The 21,102-nt window shown below is 42.1% G+C and overlaps 1 protein-coding gene across 3 annotated transcripts; it reads right to left on the bottom strand.

Moving 5' to 3' along the window:
* Positions 1-6,365: 6,365 nt before the first annotated feature.
* Positions 6,366-20,930, bottom strand: baz1b (bromodomain adjacent to zinc finger domain, 1B). 3 transcript variants are annotated; one of them, XM_029445789.1, is made up of 22 exons: positions 20,111-20,930; positions 18,664-18,780; positions 17,577-17,721; positions 17,162-17,354; positions 16,833-16,954; positions 16,410-16,607; positions 16,127-16,315; positions 14,723-16,007; positions 14,217-14,378; positions 13,900-14,038; positions 13,630-13,793; positions 13,244-13,394; positions 13,039-13,137; positions 12,416-12,593; positions 12,019-12,204; positions 11,562-11,709; positions 11,068-11,211; positions 10,804-10,963; positions 10,334-10,449; positions 9,200-9,339; positions 8,942-9,048; positions 6,366-8,582 (listed from the first exon to the last, which is right to left on the bottom strand). In XM_029445789.1, exons 1-22 carry the CDS (start codon positions 20,227-20,229, stop codon positions 7,982-7,984), a joined length of 4,863 nt encoding a protein of 1,620 aa, XP_029301649.1. In that variant the 5' UTR covers positions 20,230-20,930; the 3' UTR covers positions 6,366-7,981. The 3 variants fall into 3 exon arrangements, with proteins under 3 accessions (XP_029301649.1, XP_029301648.1, XP_029301647.1); XM_029445788.1 differs by lacking the exon at positions 11,068-11,211 and having other exon boundaries at positions 13,244-13,376; positions 20,111-20,929; XM_029445787.1 differs by lacking the exon at positions 11,068-11,211 and having other exon boundaries at positions 20,111-20,929.
* Positions 20,931-21,102: the final 172 nt, after the last annotated feature.

The following is a 21,102-nucleotide window of genomic DNA, read 5'->3' on the forward strand; positions in this document are numbered from 1 at the left end:
GTTATTGGGCCATTACACACTTTAATCTATTTATTGCTGACATCCCCCTCACTGGGCATATGCACACTCCAGAGAAACATGAGCAGTGACAGCAGCAAGGCCATCATGTAACTTTAGATGGGTCTGATTTGAAGAGAAAAGAGAGAAATCGTATATGTATTTGCCTTTAAAACAATGTGATCCATGATAAATGTGCAGTGATAAAAGATGCAAAAAGATGCTTTCGGGAAACATGATCTAGTCTGGGGTGACAGGGAATTATTCTGCATTTATTCCCTTCTATTATTAGATTAAGATTGAAACTTCTTTGCAGAGAAGAATGAGGGATTTGAATGTTTCATAATAACATGGAAATAAAAATGTGAAAGCTCATTTGCTTTGTTGCCAAGACTTAGATTACAAGATTGATACCATTGTAATGTCTGAGCTGTGTCAATCTTCTCATCCAACTCTTGGCAAGAAAATGAATAAGCCCATTTACCAAAATGTCAAACTGTTCATTTATGTAACGGTGGCTGGCACAGAACAGACAAAACCCAAAAGCACAACTTGAGACACCAAGAAGGGTAAGTCCACTTCATTTAATTAATTAATTCATAAAGGAAAACGCACATTAATCAACATTTCTGTACATGTGCCACTGTTAGCCAGTAGGCTAATTTAATAGGCAAACAAAGAACCAGGCGAGGAACCAGAGTCCAGAAAAACAGGCAGGGATTCGGACAGGCAGGATCAGAGAGGTACGTGAATAAACACAATCTTGCAAAGGACTAGTAGAAGTGTATATTTATTACTGTAATCAAGGAACTAGGAAGCAGGCGAGTAAGTGGGAGGAGCAGGTCATGTGGTGAAAGAGGTTTTCGGAGGGCAGGTGTCTGCGGCTGGGTCTGAAATGACAAGACAGAAAACCAGGCAGAATGAATGAGATACATTTTCTATCTGCGTAAATAAGAGTCAACAGTGAAACTGAATAAATTGCAGCTCTGTGTCTGCTGTGTGGGTTGTCATCATAATTTGGGCATATTTCTTTTAAAAAATGTGCCCACTCAGTACAGTGAGGAGGAATTTAATTGGCTTTCTATCATCCACTGCTAAGCTTTACAAAGAATCCAAAGATATATATATATAAGCCTATTCAACATTTGGGATCATAGCTTGACTGAACGGTAAGATGAAGCCCCAGTATGAATCATGAAAGGCCTCAGCCCACTTATTACGTCTAAAAGTTTGACTGCCTTTCATCTTTGCCGTGGCGCGCTCATCCAATTGTTGCTGCTGCCATATCTGGATCCCTGAGTTCAAAGAAATCCCCGGTTGATTCTGAGTGTATTCTCTACGCTCAGTTTTTCAGATTGCCTTTAACATGTTTCAGATTTGTCCCTTCATGTAAATCTTAAATTACTATATTATTGATAAAGAAGGAAGGACATGTGAAGCGATACCCTACATTTACCTGTTTGATGAAAAGCCAGCCGGAGTAAGCGGGTCCAAGCTTGGCACTGATGTGTCTGGTTGCAGTCATATCAGAGAGGATCTATGACTGATGTGTAAATGCTGCTGTTTGGTGTGTGCAGGAAGATTCAGACTGTTTCAGAGGAGTGCAGGATCCCCTTTGGGGTGAGAGCTCTGTGTTCCCGAGAGAAAAGCCATCCTCTGAACTCCTCCGTTTCTGCACTCCCTCGCTTTCCTCCCCTCTTACTTTGGTTATATCATCAAAGGGAGAGGACGCACATCACTGGAGAAGATTTGGGGAGAAGGCTCTGTTTTGTGAATAATGCATTAATAATCATTTGTACTTGCACTTAAAGCAGAGAGAAATTTAGGGCATGTCATCGCTGCGGTCATATAAGTTGGTTTTGGCACCCAATTTTCAGGTCACCTTTATGCTCTGTAAATGATTATGTTACGTCTCTTCTCTCTGTTCTGGCAGACTGTCAGGATTTTTCAGTCTCTTTCCCCCCTTGTCCTCATTTTCTCTGTGCTTTCCTGCAGCTGCCAGCGTGATCGACTACTGACTGAGCTCATATGACACAAATCGAGTCTACGCTTACAGCTCAAAACTCCCTTCACTGCAACACCGACTCCAGCAGGAGCTTGACTCACTGTATCATTTTAATGTGAAGGCACCACTGGGACAGATGTCAAAAATGCAGGAAGTAGGTCTCAGTATAGCTTCATCTCAAGCTGGAGACCTGTGTAACATGTAGAGCGGTATTTATAAAGATTTGATCTCTAGAGTCAACTAAAGGTGAAGCTGTTTAAGTTGAAGACGGGTCATTTCGGGCCACCACAAGCCTCCAGAACAGCTTCAGTGTATCTGACATTTTATTCTCATCAAACCATCAATGACACTCCCATGCCCTGTATGGAAGCATCTGTATTTGTTACATTTCCCAACTAATTTATTAAAGGAACAGTTGACCTCAAAATCAAGAATAGATATTTTCCTCTTATCTGTAGTGCTAATTATCAATCTAGATTAGCCAAGTGCCCTTTCTCTAATATAATGGAACTACATGGTACTTGTGCTCAAAGCACCCAAAAAAGAACATTTGAAAAGCTCAACAGCAATGATCTCTTTCCAGAAACCATTTCCTGGTTTCTCATGATAATCCACAGACCTAGTCGTGAACACTTTCATATAGGAACTATTTTGTTTCTACCAAACTGCACCCGCTTATCGTATCACTGAGCAGAAGGAAACGTGCATCTACTCATGGACGAGAGGCTCGTGCTAGTAACGAAACATTAATGGCATCCTCCTCCTGCTGAGCAGTAACGTTAGCTAGCTCACGTGAGCTCAGGAGAGTTGAGCCGGAACTAGTTCCACTATATATCTGAGAGAAGGCAGCCATCTCTACGGCCAATATCTCCAACACTCGGCAACTCACACCAAAACAATCTAGATGTATAAATAGCTCGACTGATTTTGGGGTCAGCTGTCCCTTTCAGACTATTCCTTTAATGTGTCATATATGCTTATGTATAACTATATTTACTTTTTTAGAGAGACAGAATGAAGCGGGACATTAAGGAGAAGTAATGGTTTTACAAATATATCTTTTTCATTGTTCATTGGGTCCCAGTTTACAGTTAATAAAGAGATAAGAAACAAAACAAAACAGGACATAAGAGATGTTAGAAGTAATTATGTACATGTTTTATGAATGATGGAAGCACTGTGTATCATTAGATTTCATACACATTTTCATATATTGCATTGATGAGCAGTAAAAGCAAACTCTCTCACGGCTAAAAGCTTCAACTGTCCTCTAATGTGATCACAGTCATGTCGCTTCACAGTCATGCAGTACATCGTGTCTGCTGGAATGAGAGTGAGAAGCACTTGTTCGCTCCTTGCCAGATGCCCTCTGCACCGACTTGGACCAGGGGTAAATATTTGCAGGGTGGGCTGGTCCGCTTTGCTGTTTTACATACACACATTGTCGCTCATACACTACTGCTGTCAGTTTGTACAGGGTTCAAAGTTTAGTCTGCGCATGGCCAGTGTTTGCTTGTTAGAGAGTGAGGCACCTGCTGCTGCTTCAACCTGTCAGGCTTTGTGATATAATAGTAAAGGCAACTTAAAACCTAATGTATCTTGTCAAACCACACCCAGCTGTTGCTACAACAAGAAGTGAACACACAGTGAAACAAGCCGTGAACATAACAGTGACATACAGTATCACCTTTCAAGTTAATATGGTGAACTTGTTAGAAAACTTTATTTACACATCCAGCAGTTATGGAGCTACATTGTCATCAATTTGGAGTCGTGTTAGTGTCCAATGGATGGAAGTCAAATATTCACTCTCTTTGTTTTTCTCTGTTTTGGTGTTGACCAACTCCTGGCTCTTAATCTGCTAAATGCTCCACTGTGTTCACAGTCTCTCAGTGTGTGTGTGTGTGTGTGTGTGTGTGTGTGTGTGTGTGTGTGTGTGTGTGTGTGTGTGTGTGTGTGTGTGTGTGTGTGTGTGTGTGTGTGTGTCTGCTATTTGGTGCTGAGCAGGTAAAGTAAAGTTGGTTATCAGAGCTTTTTCTCTGAAAAAAAGCTGCTTACTGCGGCCGGAAAAAAATCCACTATGAGAGCGATGACTGTGAGCGTGAACCTAAACAGTAAAGCTGTCGGCTGCACAGCTAAACAATGAGCTGAAACTTGATATACTTCATGCATTTCAGACCGTCACATTGTTATTGTAAAAAATATTGATTGTGGATACTTGAACAACAAATTCCACTGCTCTGCAAAAAGGCTGGAGTCCTCTGCTTATTTTAGAAGCCTATTAAAACATTACAGTTTCAAACTCTAAGTACATCTTTATTTTCACTGTGTCAAAGTTTTTCCACATTTCAAACTGCTTATTTAGTAATAAAACAAGCACAAAACGGACAATTATGAAGTGTTAACCGTTCTCCTCAGTTATTCCTATGGATAATTCAACTAGTCAGCGATTCTGTGAGGCAGCAGAGCTGGCAATATGCTCACAATGACAATGCTAACATGCTAATTATTAGTAGCATAATGTTTTAAATGTTTAGGGTGTTAGCATGCTAATGTTTGCTAATTAGCACTAAACGCAAAGTAGACTACAGATGAGGCTATTTACTTCACTACCACTGCAGGTATTTGGTCATAAACCAAAGTATTGGACACATTTAAACCTAAGGGCTTTACCAAATGATTTACTATTTAAGTTTTGAATCCGTACACTTGTTTTTTTATACGTTCAAAAGCACACTTGTGAACCTCAAATGTTGCGCTAAAAGCACCTAGAATGCCGCATGCATGGCTAAATATTGCTCACCGTATAGCCTATGATTCGTTCACATTATGTAACTGTATTTAAACTATTTCTGAACCTCATATTCTTCCTACTTTAAAAACTCAAGAGTTCCTTCGTGCTACATGGCAGCATGTACAGTTATTGATTTATTTTACCTCAACAGGGAGTAAAAGTCTCAACTATGTTTCACTGCGAAGGATGCACCGTGTGAGGTATGAACAATACTTGAAATACTATACTTTTTATGAGTATAAACGTGAATATATCATGACTGCACTGTATTTTTATTCAAGTTAACAATTTCTTGAATGCTAAAGAGGCAAGAGTTCATGAGAAGTTCATGAGAAGTTCACTCAAATCATGCAAGAGAGTTAATTTTGTAATAGCAATGTTCAGTTGGTTTTGGCTCCATTTCCCGAAACAGTCAGCCACTGAAACTGGCTGTCACAGCGATTCAGTCAGCATTAAGACTCAGAAATATCAACAAAACAGATAAAAGTTATGCGATATCCCTCCAACGTCCTCAAGGCATGTAACTCATAATATACTCAATCTGCCATTAACTTATTTTCTTCTGGGTCAAGTTATGTGGCAACCTCTTTCTTCTTTTAAAGCCCAAAATGCTGCATTTGCAAAGATTTCTGGGGAAGATGGACGGATATGACACCTTTTCATTTTAGAATAGAGAGCTCTTAGAAATGGCAGGTAAAAGAAATACACGTCCGCATTCGTATTTCTATATTAAATGTATTTTTATTGGCAATAAAATGTTCCAATGTGAAACATAATTTTAAGTTTATTATAGCTGAATGCAGCTGTCACCGTGCTCCAACGCTCACTAATCAAGTGCTACGTTTCCACTGACTTTTCACATCTCTGACCTTTACTCTGATTCATCTTAGCCTCTACACCTGTTGCCAAATTACAGATGGCTCAGAGGCTGTCAGCGCTGCAGTAGATATTTCATAAGATCTTGCCGTCCTCTGCTCCGCACATCACAGACACACTCCTCATTGTGGGTATATAACTGTGGGACTTTCCAGTTGGTAGCCATCATTGCTGACACCTATTACCTATACGGGAACATTTTTGTGGAGCGAGGTCCTTGAAAAATAACTGTCTGGGACTACTGAGTGCAGCAAAAATCATTATTTTGGTCCATAAACATCCTTAGAAGCCACATACAATGTTGGTCTAGACACTGTAATAGCATTGTGTAAATATCTAGTTTCTTGTGTCCACAGCTTTCTACTGACGAAACAGGAATTGGTCTTTACTTCATTTCGTGTTTTTGACAACCGAATTAAATGAAGATATTAATATAACACCTTATTCAATAAAGAATTAACTAGAGGGTGAGTTGTGCGATTACGGCCAAACTCAACCAGAAGCGTCACATTTTCCATTTCCAGTTTGATATTTTATTAAAAAGTAAAATTAGACATCAGTCATCTGATCACAGCTAACACGTTTTCCTCCCTGGTTGTCTATCACAAGGTTTTACAGATGGCAGTGATGTCTGTCTGACCAGGGGGGGGGGCCGCTCGTCAGCTCAACACAAATAAAACAGGGAGAACTACGTTCTTCGTCCATAGCCTTTATTGGAAATTCTTTACATGTGAATCCTCTGAACCTGCCCAAACCCAGCTTTAGAGACTATAAATATATATATAAAAAAAGGAAGTAAAAGACCTTTTTGCAGTTCCTCCAAGAACAAAGAAAGCATTTACAGTCAGGTCTCAACTTGAGAAGGGCAGCCACCTTTTGTTTGTATGTTGAAATGAGACAATCATGACAAAACAAAGCCAAATTTAAACAAAAGAGAATAATGAAGGGGGAAAAAACAATCAGTGGCCAAATAAAAATCAGAAAGGTTTTGATGATGATGACCAGTGCACACACACAAGGCAGTGAGGAACAGCAGTCCAGCTAACAGCCTGTCACTGAATACTTTTGTCCCAGCGCTTTCCAAGTATTTCAGAGAGCAGGCGTAGCGCACCACCTGGTGACGGAACCAGGATATGCAGGGAAACCTTCATTTGCCTCCCAGGAGCCGTTTGTCTCACTAATACGTTTGTGTCACTAAATCCATTTAAATGAGCGACTTTAGGAGTTTGTTACAAAATGTACACGTGACTAAATTATCTCTGCTGCGACAATGAAAAGTAAAACAACTCTGACATGTTCTCTGCATTGACTAGGAGAGCCCTGGTTAGACCTTACCATTTATTGGATGTGATTAAGAACAACAAGTTATCATTTACAATACCAAATAAAATGTGCAAAAAATATCAAATATTCAAAAATGCCCATTTTCTTAACAAAACGTCACATTTGTTGTTTTAAACACCGTTTACAAATCTTTATGCACATAATTTCAATAAAGTCTGTTCCTGCAGCTGCTGGCATAATAGGTGCACTTAACACGGGAGGAGTGCAAACTGACGACGGAGCATTGAGGTACCGGTTCTTTTAAAGTGGCAGGGCACTACAGAGGAGGAAAGGCTGGTCAGCTTTACACGCCAAGAATGAGACGAGAATGAGCCGGGGTCCCTGTTTTTTCAAAACATCTTGGCACCAAGAGCTGAGATGAAAGTTATGTTTTAGCACCAAAGTGATGCAACTAACACGCGTTACCTGCCGTCTTGACCCAGCTTTTGACAATAAATCTGCACCTGTGTTGGAAAACTAAAATAAAATAAAAACTAAAAAACTAGTAAAAATCCTACCATGTTTATCTATAGACTTGCAATTGACAAGATAATCTTGGTGTCAAGATGCTTAGTAGTAAGAGTGATTTATAGGTGGCAGGAGAAATTCATATCAGAACTTATATCGACACCAGCACTGTTTTTAATCTAAGAAAGATTTCCCACAGTGTTTCGGCTACAGGGACACCATCTCTTGAACAACATTTAAGTCAAATTACACTTATGTCTCGTGTTTCTTGGTTGAAAAAATAATAATATCCCCAATAATAAACAAGTTACAAATATAAATCAGTTTTCTTTTGTCATTTTTCAAAATATGAACAGAAATTCAATAACACAAAAAAGTCCTTCTGAGGATTAAGTCCCGCTGGCTGTGAGGAGGAGATGGAGGGCTCGTGATCATTTTTAAAAGAGCGGGACAGAAATTTTAAAGCAAAGAGACGATATGGAAAAAAAAAGAAAGAAAGAAAGAAAGCACCCTGGACTTCAGGAGCGTTTCTGTCTCTTGGAATGTCGCAGATGCTGGATGGACCGGTCCTCGTCGCCCTGGCCCCCCCGCCGACAAGTTTCCCGTGTGTCCCGCTCACCATCGCTATCCTGCTCCCTGTAATCCTTCCTGCCCGAGTTGGCAGAGCGCCGCTTACTTCTCCTCCTGCCATCCTCATCCTCCTCACCACTCTCGCTCTCCTCTTCCCTCTGTCCCCGCACGTTTCTGGTTTTCTTCCTGTTCGATTTACCATTCTGCATCTTCTTCTTCTTCGGTTCCTCTTCTTCATCCTCTTCCTCAGATGTTTCAGGGGCTTGGCTGGCGCGTTTGCGTGAACGGCGGCGGAGGTAGCTGAGTCCAGGCAGCAGCTTTTGGAGCAGCTCGGTGAACGACTGCTCAGTCTTGACCATGCAGGAGAGCACGCTGCTGCCCTGGTGGTTGTACTCCTCTGCGTTGGAGAAGACTTGTTTCAAGTCTTCCAGGAAATCCTGGCCGTGACGATACGAGCCCTGGCTGAACTTTCCCAGCATTGTCTGGAAATCCATGGGCTGGGTGATGATGTCCAGGTAGTCCTCTGCCTCCTCCGTGGACACAGGCTCTCTGGAAGAGGAGCAGAGCAAGAGAGGAGGGCCACGTTAGACTACAGATTAAGGATCATAATAAAGCATGATGTCTAAAATCATTCAGGTAGTAGGATAGGTTTTATAATAATAATTTATTCATGACTCTAAAGAGGCCCAACGCCCGCAACATCTTTCTAATCAAGGGTAATCTGGTGATATCGGTTCATACTAATAGCTACCGAGTTTAACTCTGAATATGTTGATATTTCATCTTTCAGTGACTCCCTTAATGATATCATACATGTTGAATGTACTTGGGATGGGGGTGTCATGATGATAAGACATTCAGTCTCCATTTTCCCCATTCGAAACATACAGATTCATTCCTTTGCTCACCTGAAAGGCCAGCTGAAGCGGTATTTCATCAGTTTCTTGAGGATTTCCTCGCACCTCTCCAGCTCCACCGCCTGCCTGCGCACTCCTGATTGGGAACTCTGTCTCACCTGCAAACAAACAATTAGAACAACATTGATTCATTCTATGCTCTCAATTCCCATTTCAGAAACCTACAGACATTTTCTTTAAGTGTATTCTTTAATTATTTTAAGAATTAAGTAGTATCTTCTGCATGCAAGAGTCTCGGAGGTTTCTTACCAGCTCATCAATGTCTGCAGGGCTGTTGGGGCCGGCCCTCTGTCTGCTGCTCTGACTACTTGAAGAAGACTGCTTCTTCGGTTTACTCTTTGAACTTTTGTGCCGAGACGAAGATTGCTTATTTTTCTTCCTTGGTCTCACTGTAAAGAAATGTAAAAGAGATGTTTGAGAAAGAGGACGCAAGTAAATGGCAACAGTAATATCTTTTTGTAAGCACTTTAGTTGTTTGTTATATATATTTTTGTATGTTTTATTAAACCAATCCCAGTGTGCAATGTTGTGGACTATCACAGTCACGCTAGAAATTAGAAAAAGAATGCATTGCGATCCTCTCTTCAGCACTGATGCATTAAACCTCTTAATCGTTGTCCTTGACGTGCAGGCTTGAACTGACAGAGGGGATCATCCTGCCACATACTCTGAGTGAAGCCAGAGTGACACGTGGCTTCAAAGCCAAGGTCCAGACCTGAGCTGTGTTACATGACAACACACAGACAATAGAGACAGGGAGAGGACAGGGGCTCAAATTCCCCGTCAGCATTCCCCTCATTCCTGACCTTCAGAATCAAGGACCCCCCCCACCCCCTATTTTCGAAAGCCATCCTGTGATTTACACGTTTGGACAACTCCGCTTATCATCTTGTGAAGGGCTCATGGAATATAGTTGTAAAACAATATAAAATAAAAGTCTTCAAAAACAATCCAAGGCACACTGTAGGGTTTGTGCAACATTCCTGTACATGGCAGTGGTCATTTTAAGTACATACTTCCATGTAAAATAAATGCATTTTCATTTTGCATAAATCCTACAAGTGGGTCTTTGGAGTATGTTTTGAGACCATATTCCACCGTTGCAATGAGCCCTCCCCAAGAAGGAATAAGCACAGTACACCTGAAGGATCCAAAGAGCAGCTGTATGTGATCATGCAGCAACTGTTGTATTCTCTGTTTATTTTTGTTCCATGGGTTTTAATACAAAATGTAATGCATCGATGATGCAGGGATTGGTACATAGCAGTCAAACGAGACGGGAACATTTGGCCACTTATCCAGAAATGATCCTGGTGAAAGTCATCAAGCAGAGACAATTTTGTAAAAAAAACCTGGACCTCATTTTCTCTCGCTGATACTCACAGCTGTGACCCATGGCTTTGTAGTCATTGTCTTCCTCATCCTCTTCATCTTCCTCAGATTCCTCCTCTTCAGACTCTTCCTCGTCCTCCTCTTCATCTGTGTCTTGGTTGTAGTTCCTGCCAGGGAGAGGTTGCCGAATTACAAAGACAGAAAATGGTCTGTGGTTAGAAAAGATTCAGGAATTACATTTTGGTAAAATAAGAAAAAAGGTTAATTGGGTTTAACGCGTTAAAATGTCCCACACTTTGGCGACCACAGTTTAGGAGGCTGAACTGTAGCACGGAAGTAAAGTGTTTGTGAATGCACGAACGTGTGGATGCACGTGGTAGCAGCTTTTGGGAATTTGAGTTTGTTATTGCATGCAGAGCACTCATTTCTGTGAAGTTTACAATATTTTCTTTTTAGTTTGAAGTAGACTAAATAGCTATCCATTAAAGAAAAATGTGTTACTGCACACAATTTAAAATTACCTTGAACGGGAGCCACGTCTAGCCACAGTGGGCTGGCAGGCCGGGCACAGCCACTCTCCGGCAGGAATGCGGTACAGGGCCGGTCGCAGACAGAACAGATGGAAGGCCTTGTTGCACTCGTCACAGACGAGGATAAGTTTCTCATCGTCGTAGGATTGACCTAAAAAGAATTGTAGTCAGTATGCATTTTTGTATCCGTCCAGGCCAAAAACTTCTGACGCATCTGTGCAAGTTTCCGTCTTCATCTTATCACTACAGGTTCACCTGTTGGCCTGAGGAGCTGCCGGCTCTGTATGTAGACCTGCCTGACACTACAAGTCTGTTCTGCTCTGAGCCTGTCACTGCTGCCCTGTTTGGATCTGGGTCTAGACTCCATCAGCTTCAGCACAGATGGGATCTGCCTGAGCACTAGACAGGGAGCAGAAGCGTAGTAGTGGAGCAAAGCCTCACTCAAAACTGCAACTCAGTAATCCTGCACACCTATTAGTAAGGACTGACTGCTGTACTAAAATGAAGAAACCATATTTATTAGACAGGAGCCAGTTGTGGTGCTGTAGCTCTGTTGAGGTGATCTGAGGTAGATGTTATTTGTCCTGTTATCGGTTTTTGAACGAAAGGAAGTTATGTTACAACTAAATGTTTCTCAAAAAGGAGGCATAAGGCTCTCAATGGCTGCAAATAACATGTCAAACCCATTTTACTTACAGCTCATTTCTTTCTTTGACACCAAATGAGTGAAACGGCAGCTGAAATCTCACCTTTCTTGCGACAGACTTTGCAGCGAGCGTTCTCTGCGGACATGTCCCACTTTATGCAAGCGTCCAACATTCCCAGAAGGACGTGCATCCGGGAAAAGGTCTGGGCCTCTCGGATAGCAGACTTCCACTTCTCTACCGCTGTCGCCACCTAAGAGGGAAAGCCCAGACTTGTTTAAACTCAGCAGAACTTTGCATGAAGAGTTCAATAGTGGTAGCTCTGTCTGCAAGAGTCTTCAGTGAGTTTCATGAGCAAACTTTAGCTTCAATTATATTTTAGAAGTTGCTCATGGCTTCGGTTTTACTATAGATATTTTAGAAAATATTAATTACTGGTACATTAATACGCCTTTTATTATGAAAAACTGTGCAAATCTCCCCAGTTAAAATCCTTGGACCATGGTAACTGTGAGACACAAACTTAAAACTGAACTTGAACATTGTAACTCTGTTCTCTTACCCTGGCCTCTTCTGCCAGTCTCTTCTCATCATCCACCTCTTCAGCTTTGCTGCTTTCTCCCTCTACTGGCTTTTTCTTCCTTTTCTGCTTGGGGGCCATGAATCCCTGGAGGAACTTTTTGATTACACAGGCCTGAATGGTGATGACGCATTCGCCAAAGTCTTTCAAGCTCTCCATGTCTTTCAACTGAATAGAGAATGAAACAGAAAAACATTAGGACGTTATGAATTACAATCACCAGCACATACGGCATGAGCTATAAAATAATACATAATGCAACAAAACAAAGGCTTTTTACAAACAATATGATATAATCAAGGTTTAAGATGATTTGTGCCCATTAATGTTGACATGTCAGGGCTACTGATATTGTATGTAGCCAGACAAACTAAATCACCTGATTTTCAATGTCTATGTTGTCATCCAGGTATCCCAGGCCTCCCTTGTGGAGTCGTGAGGCTACTTCCTGGATGTCACTGCGCAGATAATTGAGCAGCTCTGCGTAGCCATCGCAAGTCCTGAGGCCCAGTTTGCCCTTACGGGCCAGGTGGACAGAGTGGAGGATGTCCTGGTACCTGAAACAGGGAAGGGACAGCTTTGTATTCAGCTTCAGATTTTCTCCATCACTGTGGTTCTGTATTCAATTTACTTTCAATATATTTTTACAGAGGACCGGCTACCTATGTAGATATAAAGGGTTTATAACACGATCCTTAGTTTCAGGTGATTATACACTAATGAAAACATAGCTATGAATACTATATTCCATTGTTGTCAATAGTTAATAAATACTACAGACCGGCCCTTTAATTCCAACAAAGCTAATGTCAAAATAAAAAGGCATTTCTGTATAAGCAGCAACTAACTAGAAAGCAAAATATAAAATAAATAAAAAACACCTGTTGGATCACTCCAATAGATCCCTAAAGGCTGGTAAAACCAGGTAATGCATTAGCAGTACAGTAAGACTGGATGGATACATGTTAAAGTAATTATCTCTTATAATGAGAGTGCATGCACCTGCTTTGTATCTTCGCCTTCAGTCCACTCTCTCTGACTCCCTGAGGATGAAGACTTTCCACTAGTTCCTCCAGCTCAGCTGGGCTTTCACAAACAAACCTGTATTCAGAGGCAGAACAATTAGAAAGAAAGATTGTGTAAAAATAAAAATGATGAAATCAAATCAAATGAAAGAGAAGAAGATGGACAGAAACAAAGCTCTCACCAGAGATTCTGTCCTTGGTTGGGAACAGTAGTTTCTATACAGACGTCTGCTGCTGCTCCCTGCTGGGCTCCCTCGCTAACGGCACCATCGATGCTGCCATCATCCTTTTCAGCTCCATCATCCTTTTCAGCTCCATCATCCTTTTCAGCTCCTATAACATAAGCAGGATTTTTTTTTAACAGACTAATATGCCAACAAATTTGACCAATCATGTGCACACACAAAACCCACCAAGCTAAACTAAATAACATATACATTTGAAAAAGGGTTGCAGAGAACCATTTGGAAGTCGTTACTAATATTTGAGATTTTATATTTGGGACTAACACCAGCCAATATTAATTTTTTAACATAACGCAAACATTTTTACACTTAAGTTACTGTACCTTGTGAATCACGAGTAGAGCCCGCCTCACCGTCCTCCTCCTCTTCTACCTCGGGCTCGGCTGGTTTGTCCTCGGGTGGAGGGGTGAAGTTGTAGTCGATGCTTTCATGCACCCAGCCTTTCTCAATGTACAGACCAGGAACCACGTCAGAGAAAAGCCAGTATCTGAACAACAACAGAGGGCAACCTTGGTTAAAATGCACTTGGGTTATTCAAAGAATTCACATTTAACGGTGTATAATTCTATTCTATTGCATTGTTCAGCACTGACCTGTTATGATTTCTGTCAGTACCCAGTGGGATCCTGCGCATGACAAGTTTGGCTTTGGTTATACCGTCCTGAAAGGCCCTTTCTACAGAAGCCCTCTGTTTACGCATCCGCTCCTCTTCAGCCTCCTTCTCCATGCGCTCTTTGGGGGAATAACACAGTAACAAATGAATGTGAGGTATACAGACTTAAGAATTAATAATTCATTAAAAAGGTAACCTGGCTTAGCTCTAAATGAGACACATTGCTACAAGATCTCAGTGGTGGAGAAACTAACAACAACAAAATAAGAAAACTTCACTCCCTGCTATCAAGTTTACCTTTGTTCTGTTTGTCCATCTCCTCCTTGTCCTTCTTGGCCTGCATGGACATCAGTCTCCGGCTCTTCAATGAGCTGATCATGTCCTCTGGCTCTGGTTTTGGCTCCACCTTTACTTCTTTTTTGATCTCCTTCTTAGCACTCCCCTCTTTCTTCTTCTCACCTTTGTGCCCAGAAGAAAAAAGGAAGGAAAAAAAAAATATATATAAAAATGTTGGTGAGTATTTACATGTTGGGGTTTATAATAATAATAATAATAATAATAATAATAATAATAATAATAATAATAATAATAATAATAATAATAAAAATAAAAACTTATGAAAGGCTAAAAGAAAATGTTCCTTTTTTGACAATAATCAAAACAAGTCGTATTGATACGTTGTGGGTATTATATAAGATTTTAATGCAGTTAAACTGAGTGGGGAAAGAAGCAAGAATCAGAGTACTAAATCTTATTATAATCACTCCAACATTAAAAACTGCTCTCTGGTGATCCCCGCCTACCTTTGCCCTCCATCTCCTTTCGCATCTGCTTTTCGGCCTTCTTGCGGTCATTGACCTCTTTCAGCATTGCCAGACGCTCCTTCCACACTTCAGCTGACCGTTGCTGCATTGCATCGACGTGGTCTTCAACAGAGTACGTCATGAGTATGCGGTGGCACAATGCAATCAGCAGGCTGACCTTCTCCTCGGGACTCAGCTCAAACACCTCGATTGTCTCAAGCTTCTCCAAGAACTCACTGGTCACCACATCATCAAAGCCTCCCAAAGCCCCCGAGGCCACTGAGCCCTGGCCGCTCTCCTCGCCATGGGCGTCACATGGTCGCAGGCACAACCGTGCCAGCTCTGACACGGAGTGCATGGTAAGGGGGATCTCAGATAAGGGCATATCGAGCTCACTGTAGCCTTCTGCCAGCTCGTCCTGCAGCAGCGTCTGGAGCAGCACCACCAGCACACGGTTCAGGTAGAGGAAACCCGACCGTTCACCGGCCAGTGCTTCCATCAGAGCCACTGCTGTGATGGGATACTGGTCTTCTGGCATCAACAGCCCTGCATAGCACTGAAGGAAGTCCACGACCATAGCCACATTACCGAACAGGGTGTTGGGCAACCCCTCGGGCATTTCTACAAGCTTGAATGTTGGCAGGGTTTTGCCACCTTCGATCTCATGGTCCTCGTATCTGCGCGATAGTTCGCGGCGGACCAGCATCTCCTTCTCGCGTCTCTCCTTAGCCTTTTCTCGCAGTTTCTCTTTGAGTTCCTCACGCTTTTTCTTCATCTCTTCCTGCTTTTCCTCTTCGCTCATGGCTGCCCATCGCTTCTTTTGCTCCAGTAGCTCCCAGCGTTTCTGCACCAGCTCCTTGAGCTCCTCTGGCAGCCGGCCTCGATCATCCGGAGACAAGGTCTTTGCGGCCTTAGAGATGAGGGAAGAAAGGGAGTTCTTTTTGTCCTCTTTGCCCTTGTGCTCCTTATAGTAACGAAGGAGGTGGAGAGCCATCGGGTGCAGTGGCTTCCCCAGTTTAGGCGAACCCATGCCACTACTACGGGCTCTCTTCTTTGGGCTCCCAGCAGACGTGCTCTTAGCCAGATGCAGCAGAGTCATCTGCTTCATCTTGGGTGTCTTAGCACCAGCTTTACCGTCCTTTTTAAAAGCTTTGAGGACGCTCTTTCCACCTTTCTTGTCCCCGGACTTTCTGCCTGATTTTGGAGTGGAGGAAGCTGAGCCTTCGCCTTTCTTTGGAGTTCCCAAGTTCTTCACCTTGAGTGGGGAGCCATTCATTTGTATTTTCTGAAATACACACAAAAGCCCATACAAATTTACCCATTTGATTAATGAAGAAAAGGGATACCCCATAAGCATCAAGTAATACATTAACTGAGACATGATATGCAAACAAGCCAACTAACCTGCATGTGGCCCCAAATGGTCGGATTTAGGGGCATGCCTAAAGAGTCTTTCTTCTTTTTCCTTTTCTTCTCTCCCTTCTCATTTCCTGAATCCTCTCCTGGTGTGTCAGGGCTCTTGAACCTCTTGCTAGGTTTACCTTCTGGAGACGACAAGCTCTTGCGCTTTGCGGAGGGATTCTCTGCTAAAAACTTTTTTTTTTTTAAATAAAAATTAAATAAAAGTGAGTGAAGAACAAGGATTCTTTTTTTTAGAGTAACATCATTTTCTTTTTTGGTAAATTACCTTGTGTGGATCAAGAAGAAAGTCACTGAATTTGCTGGGCAGGTTAAATTTTTTCACCAGTTCATCTTCAACCACCCAGGGAGCACTCTCTCCCATGCCCAGCCTCAGAGCATAGTGTCTGATGAAGTAGCGCATGATCTCCTTGGTTGGAGGGCGCTCCGTTCTGAAAAGACTGTCTGCTGGAACATCACTGATCACCTATGAGACAAGTCGGTAGAGAAGATTCAGCGTCGACTTCTTTCAAAAATGAAAACTCCGTGTAGATTATGAACCACACTGTGGAGCAGGCTGCCAAATATCATCAATTGTAGCACAGAAAATGTAGAAGAGTGATATACTGTTATGGGTTTCAAGACTATCTCTTATCTAGACCCAAGAGAAAAAAATATAATACTATTGTTGACTCCTAACAAGGATACAGACCTTATCCTCATTGATGAGCTTCACGTCGTACTTATGAGGAAGGAATTTGGGCATCCCCCATCTCTTCCGCTCTTCCTTCATGGCAGTGGGAAGTTTCCTCGGTGAACGCCGTGCGCGGTCACCTGTTAGGAAGTGAAACAATATCATGTGAATAAATTATATATATTTTCCTTCTTTTTTTTACATACAGAAAAATAAGGTTTAAAACCTAAAGAAAAAGTGTTTAAATCACTCCAGGTTTGGTTTCATCCATGCTGCATGACTGCAATATCTTTGTGCTTCAAAACTAATTTTGTAACTTGTTTGTTTTTTGCACCGATGGTACTCACTGAGACTCTCCCTCCTGTTCTCCTCCTCTCGGGGAGGAGGTTCCTTCCTCTGGTTCTCCTGACTTGCATTCTCCTTGTCGCTGGATGGAGAGTCGCAGGCACCTTCAAGCTTCTTCTCCCCTGTCTCGCCCTCTGGGTTTTCTAGGGGATGGATCTTCACCACCTTCACTTGCAAACTTTTGTCCTTCCCCACCTGAAGTGGAAAAAGTCTCGTGAGCATCTCAGAATACACCAAGAGGAAGTTTTCCATTAAACACCTGCTTACCACCGAGGATGCGTATCGTTTCGGTGTTACATTTGTTCCAAGTCATGTTAGCAGTGATTGCAATTTCTTAACACCTCTGAAAAGAACCAACTGCTGCCTAAGAAGCAGAAAATAAATGTAGAAGTGTAGAATTTAAGAAGTCAAACTGACCAGGAAGTCACACTCTTCATCCACAGCATACTTGGTGAGGATTTCCAACCAGGCCATTTCTACCAGTTTGTCTAAAGACACAGTGTTGTGGTGGACCATCTCCAGGACTGGCTTCTCAAACCACTGGGGATACTCCTCCTGAAGCCTGCACACAGAAAATAGTCTGCAGATGAGACAAAAAAGCTAACAATATATAAAAGATAAAGTGTAACATGATTTGTGATGCTCGGCAAACAAGGATGTCTGCCCATCAGACATAAATTAATTTTGTTCATGGGTGTGATGCACTCTATTCGTGGACATGATTTCTTTGACGTTGCTTGGATTTCTGCCATGCATTCGTCACCAGGACAAGCGCATTACATAACAGGGCAACAAAGAGCTGAGCGTGACCAGTAGGGGGAGTAAAATCTCTTGCCTGATATATTTAGACAGAGCCTAAATACAGCCCATGATCCTGAGTGACTTGAGCTCTGGGCAACTGAGCAAAGCTTTGCCCCGTCTTTGCTCTGACATCTCCCAGGACCACATAAAGGGTTTGGTTCACCTTCCTCATGCTGACAGCACATATACATGCAGTATACCTACATCTGGTTTGTGAGCATTTGACTGAGAAATCAGTTGAACTATTCTACATTTTATATGTTCTTCTATTTTGCAGATCAGTATAAAGGAACTCTCACATTGCAGATTTGAGGATGACTGAATCACACACCCTCTAAATAGAATGAGGAGGGGCAACAGATTTATCCAATCATAGAAAAGCAGCAGACCTTATGACCTTCACTGGGAAATTACGGCTCTTTCTTGATACTACTGAGCTGCTGTTTTAGAAGCTAATATACATTATGCACCAGTGGTGGTATATCTATTTAAAATGTAATGTAAATCAGAGCTTTACTGGACATCTGAATGCAAAGCACTGCTATCTACTGAACTGTACCTGTGTATTCTTCTGAGAACTTATACAACAGCCCATCTGTATAGGTTGTAGACTGTAAGCAACAGAGAGCAGACTAATACTCTTATTTTGCAAGTTGGATAAAATCAAGTACATGCACACACAAACTTTGGATGTAATACTAACAGTTCAGTGACTTCTTGTTCCTCTTCCCATGCTTCTATGTGTGTCAGCTGACTGCTTCCAGTGCTCTTGCATGTCCAGATGCGCTCATCATACCTCTTCAAGCGTGCCTCATACTCTCTGTAGTCATTTTGTCAAGGAAATTACAATAGTCACCCATAAAAAGTTCCTTACTTTTGTTTGCTAAGTACAAGCACGACAAACAAACATAGTCCATTGTTGACAAATTTGTGTCACTGATATCAGCAATATAAAAAGGCTGACGTTAGGTGTCGCTTGGCACACACACCAAACTTTTTCATAACAAAAATTAAATGCACAATTACTATAAGAAAGAAAGAAATGGCGCAATTAATGGGAAATGGGCACGTGAGTTGGGAAAAGAATGACAGTGAAATAAGCTGGGAGGTCCTGGCTTCCTAAAATGAACAGAAGCTCTATGGATAAAGTTAACAGTTCTATTGGTAGGTGATGGGACAAGCTTCCTCTGATTGTAAAAACTACAACAGTAACGTGAACCACGTTCTCTCTGCATCTATTAGATGGGACAGCGTGAAAGGTATATGTGAGGCCTGTGCTTCTCATAGCTGCTCTTAAAGCAGTGGTGATGTTAAAAGTACATACATACACTTAAGTGAATAACATAGCCATGTCACTGCATGAATCCAAATCTATTAGAACTTATAACATCTAAGGCAGCCATAAAAAGACCCAAAGTCCACTTTTCATACTGCGTGTGTCACGCCGAGCAGTCATAATTTTGCTGACAGTTAAGTAGCTCTGACGTTTAAAGTTTTCACCTAAACAAGTGGGTAAAGTTACTTAACTATTACGTCATAACCAAGCGATCAACCCACATGTGCTGATTTAAATCAATAAACCTTTCTAAGTCAACTGACAAACTTAAAAACGCAAAATTACCATTAGCTAAGGCTAGCTAATGCTAACGGCTAACTAAGCAGCAGAGCAACATCCTCAGCCCGTGGAAACCGACGACTGGCTATTGTGATATAATGGGATACCCAACGTTAGCAGCGAGCTAGCTAACCCCGTTAGCATTAGTAGCTGACAGCGGGGCCGTCAAAGTTGAAAGTGAAAGGAAGCCTTTTTAGCAAGTACTTGTATTTAACTAAGCAACGGTATTGTTATATGTTTCTTACATGTTTCAACATTTTTGCTAGCTTAACGATATAGCCAGCTAGTTAGAAACAATGAGTTGATTAGCACAGCGGTGTGGACATTAGCTGTACACAGAGTACATGCGGGGACATATTAGCGTTAAATGGGGGGAAATGTCAGGTTACATCAAATTAGAAACGTTAGCCAGCTGTTCCGTTCTGTGAACGTGACTAGCGTTATGTGAGCATCAATTAAAACAGGTAGACAAAGCCACTTATATACTGCAAGCATATAGGCTCGATATGAGCATCAGCATCATGTTAAAGGATACTCTTTGTTCCTGAAGGCCTCCTTGGTGTGCTCGATGATGTAGCTCTCCTCTCCCGGGCCTGGTGGCTCGGCTAGCGGCTTAGCCAGTGGGTAAGGTTTCCGGCCTAAAAGCGGTGCCATTTCGAATCCTCAGATGGCACGGGTGCCAACGGTACACTTAAATCTTCTAGCAACAAACTAGTGCAATGATATACAATAATATGACCTTAGCATGTATACAAGAGTCTAATAATATCTTCTCAGGTTACCGCCGGCAGGCCCGGCACTCAACGTGTAGCAGCTAGCTGACTAGCCAGTAGGCTGGATTGCTATCTCGTTGCAAAACAATAACAGTGCGCGTCTTGCCATCCGCCTCATCGCATCCTTCTTCTCTCTTCTAGTAGCGGTGCCATGCTGGTTTCACGCAAATATGTAAAACAGGTTGCCGGACTTGTCTCTCGGTATAGTTAGTAAACTTTTAGCTTCCCCCGGATGAACATGAAAGGATGCAAACACCGAAATCGAACTCGCGGCAACAGCCAAAGCGCCGTTCAGCAGGAGGTCTGGCGCGCTGTACAATCCCAAGTCTTTGCAACTAACTAGGCCTGTTCTCGTTTAATCAACTGTATTCGCTGCATGTTCGTACTGTCGGAGCTTCTTGTTGTCGTATAACAGAATTATCAAGTGGTGCGAAAAAGTAACATGGATCAATCAAGAGGTTAATTCCTTGTCGAAATGGCGGGAGTTTCCTAGTCCACCGGCACAATTCCGTACGCTCTCAGAACTCCGTTTCCCCGGCAGCAAGCGGCGTCGCGAGCACGTCCCGCCCTATCTCAACGTTCATTGGCTCCCTCAGTAAAGCCCCTTCATTTAATTGTTCTGATAGTCTCTCATTGGCTGATGAGGCCTGTCTGTCAAACTAGACTAGCCCTCCAAACAAACCACGCCCGCACCGAATATAAATGAGAGGCTAGAGGTCAGCTGACGACAATAAAGATTATATTATCTATTTAA

Source organism: Cottoperca gobio, chromosome 13 (genome assembly GCF_900634415.1).
Source record: "Cottoperca gobio chromosome 13, fCotGob3.1, whole genome shotgun sequence".
Taxonomy (NCBI): domain Eukaryota; kingdom Metazoa; phylum Chordata; class Actinopteri; order Perciformes; family Bovichtidae; genus Cottoperca; species Cottoperca gobio.

Bases quoted from the DNA above. Each gene is read 5' to 3' on its own strand.
- baz1b (XM_029445789.1), bottom strand. From the start codon at position 20,229: ATGGCACCGCTTTTAGGCCGGAAACCTTACCCACTGGCTAAGCCGCTA. The intron at 17,722-18,663 runs GTTAGTATTACA...TTCTGTGTGCAG, and splicing joins GAACAAGAAGTCACTGAACT to GCTTCAGGAGGAGTATCCCC. The intron at 13,138-13,243 runs GTGAGAGCTTTG...CTCTGAATACAG, and splicing joins AACCAAGGACAGAATCTCTG to GTTTGTTTGTGAAAGCCCAG.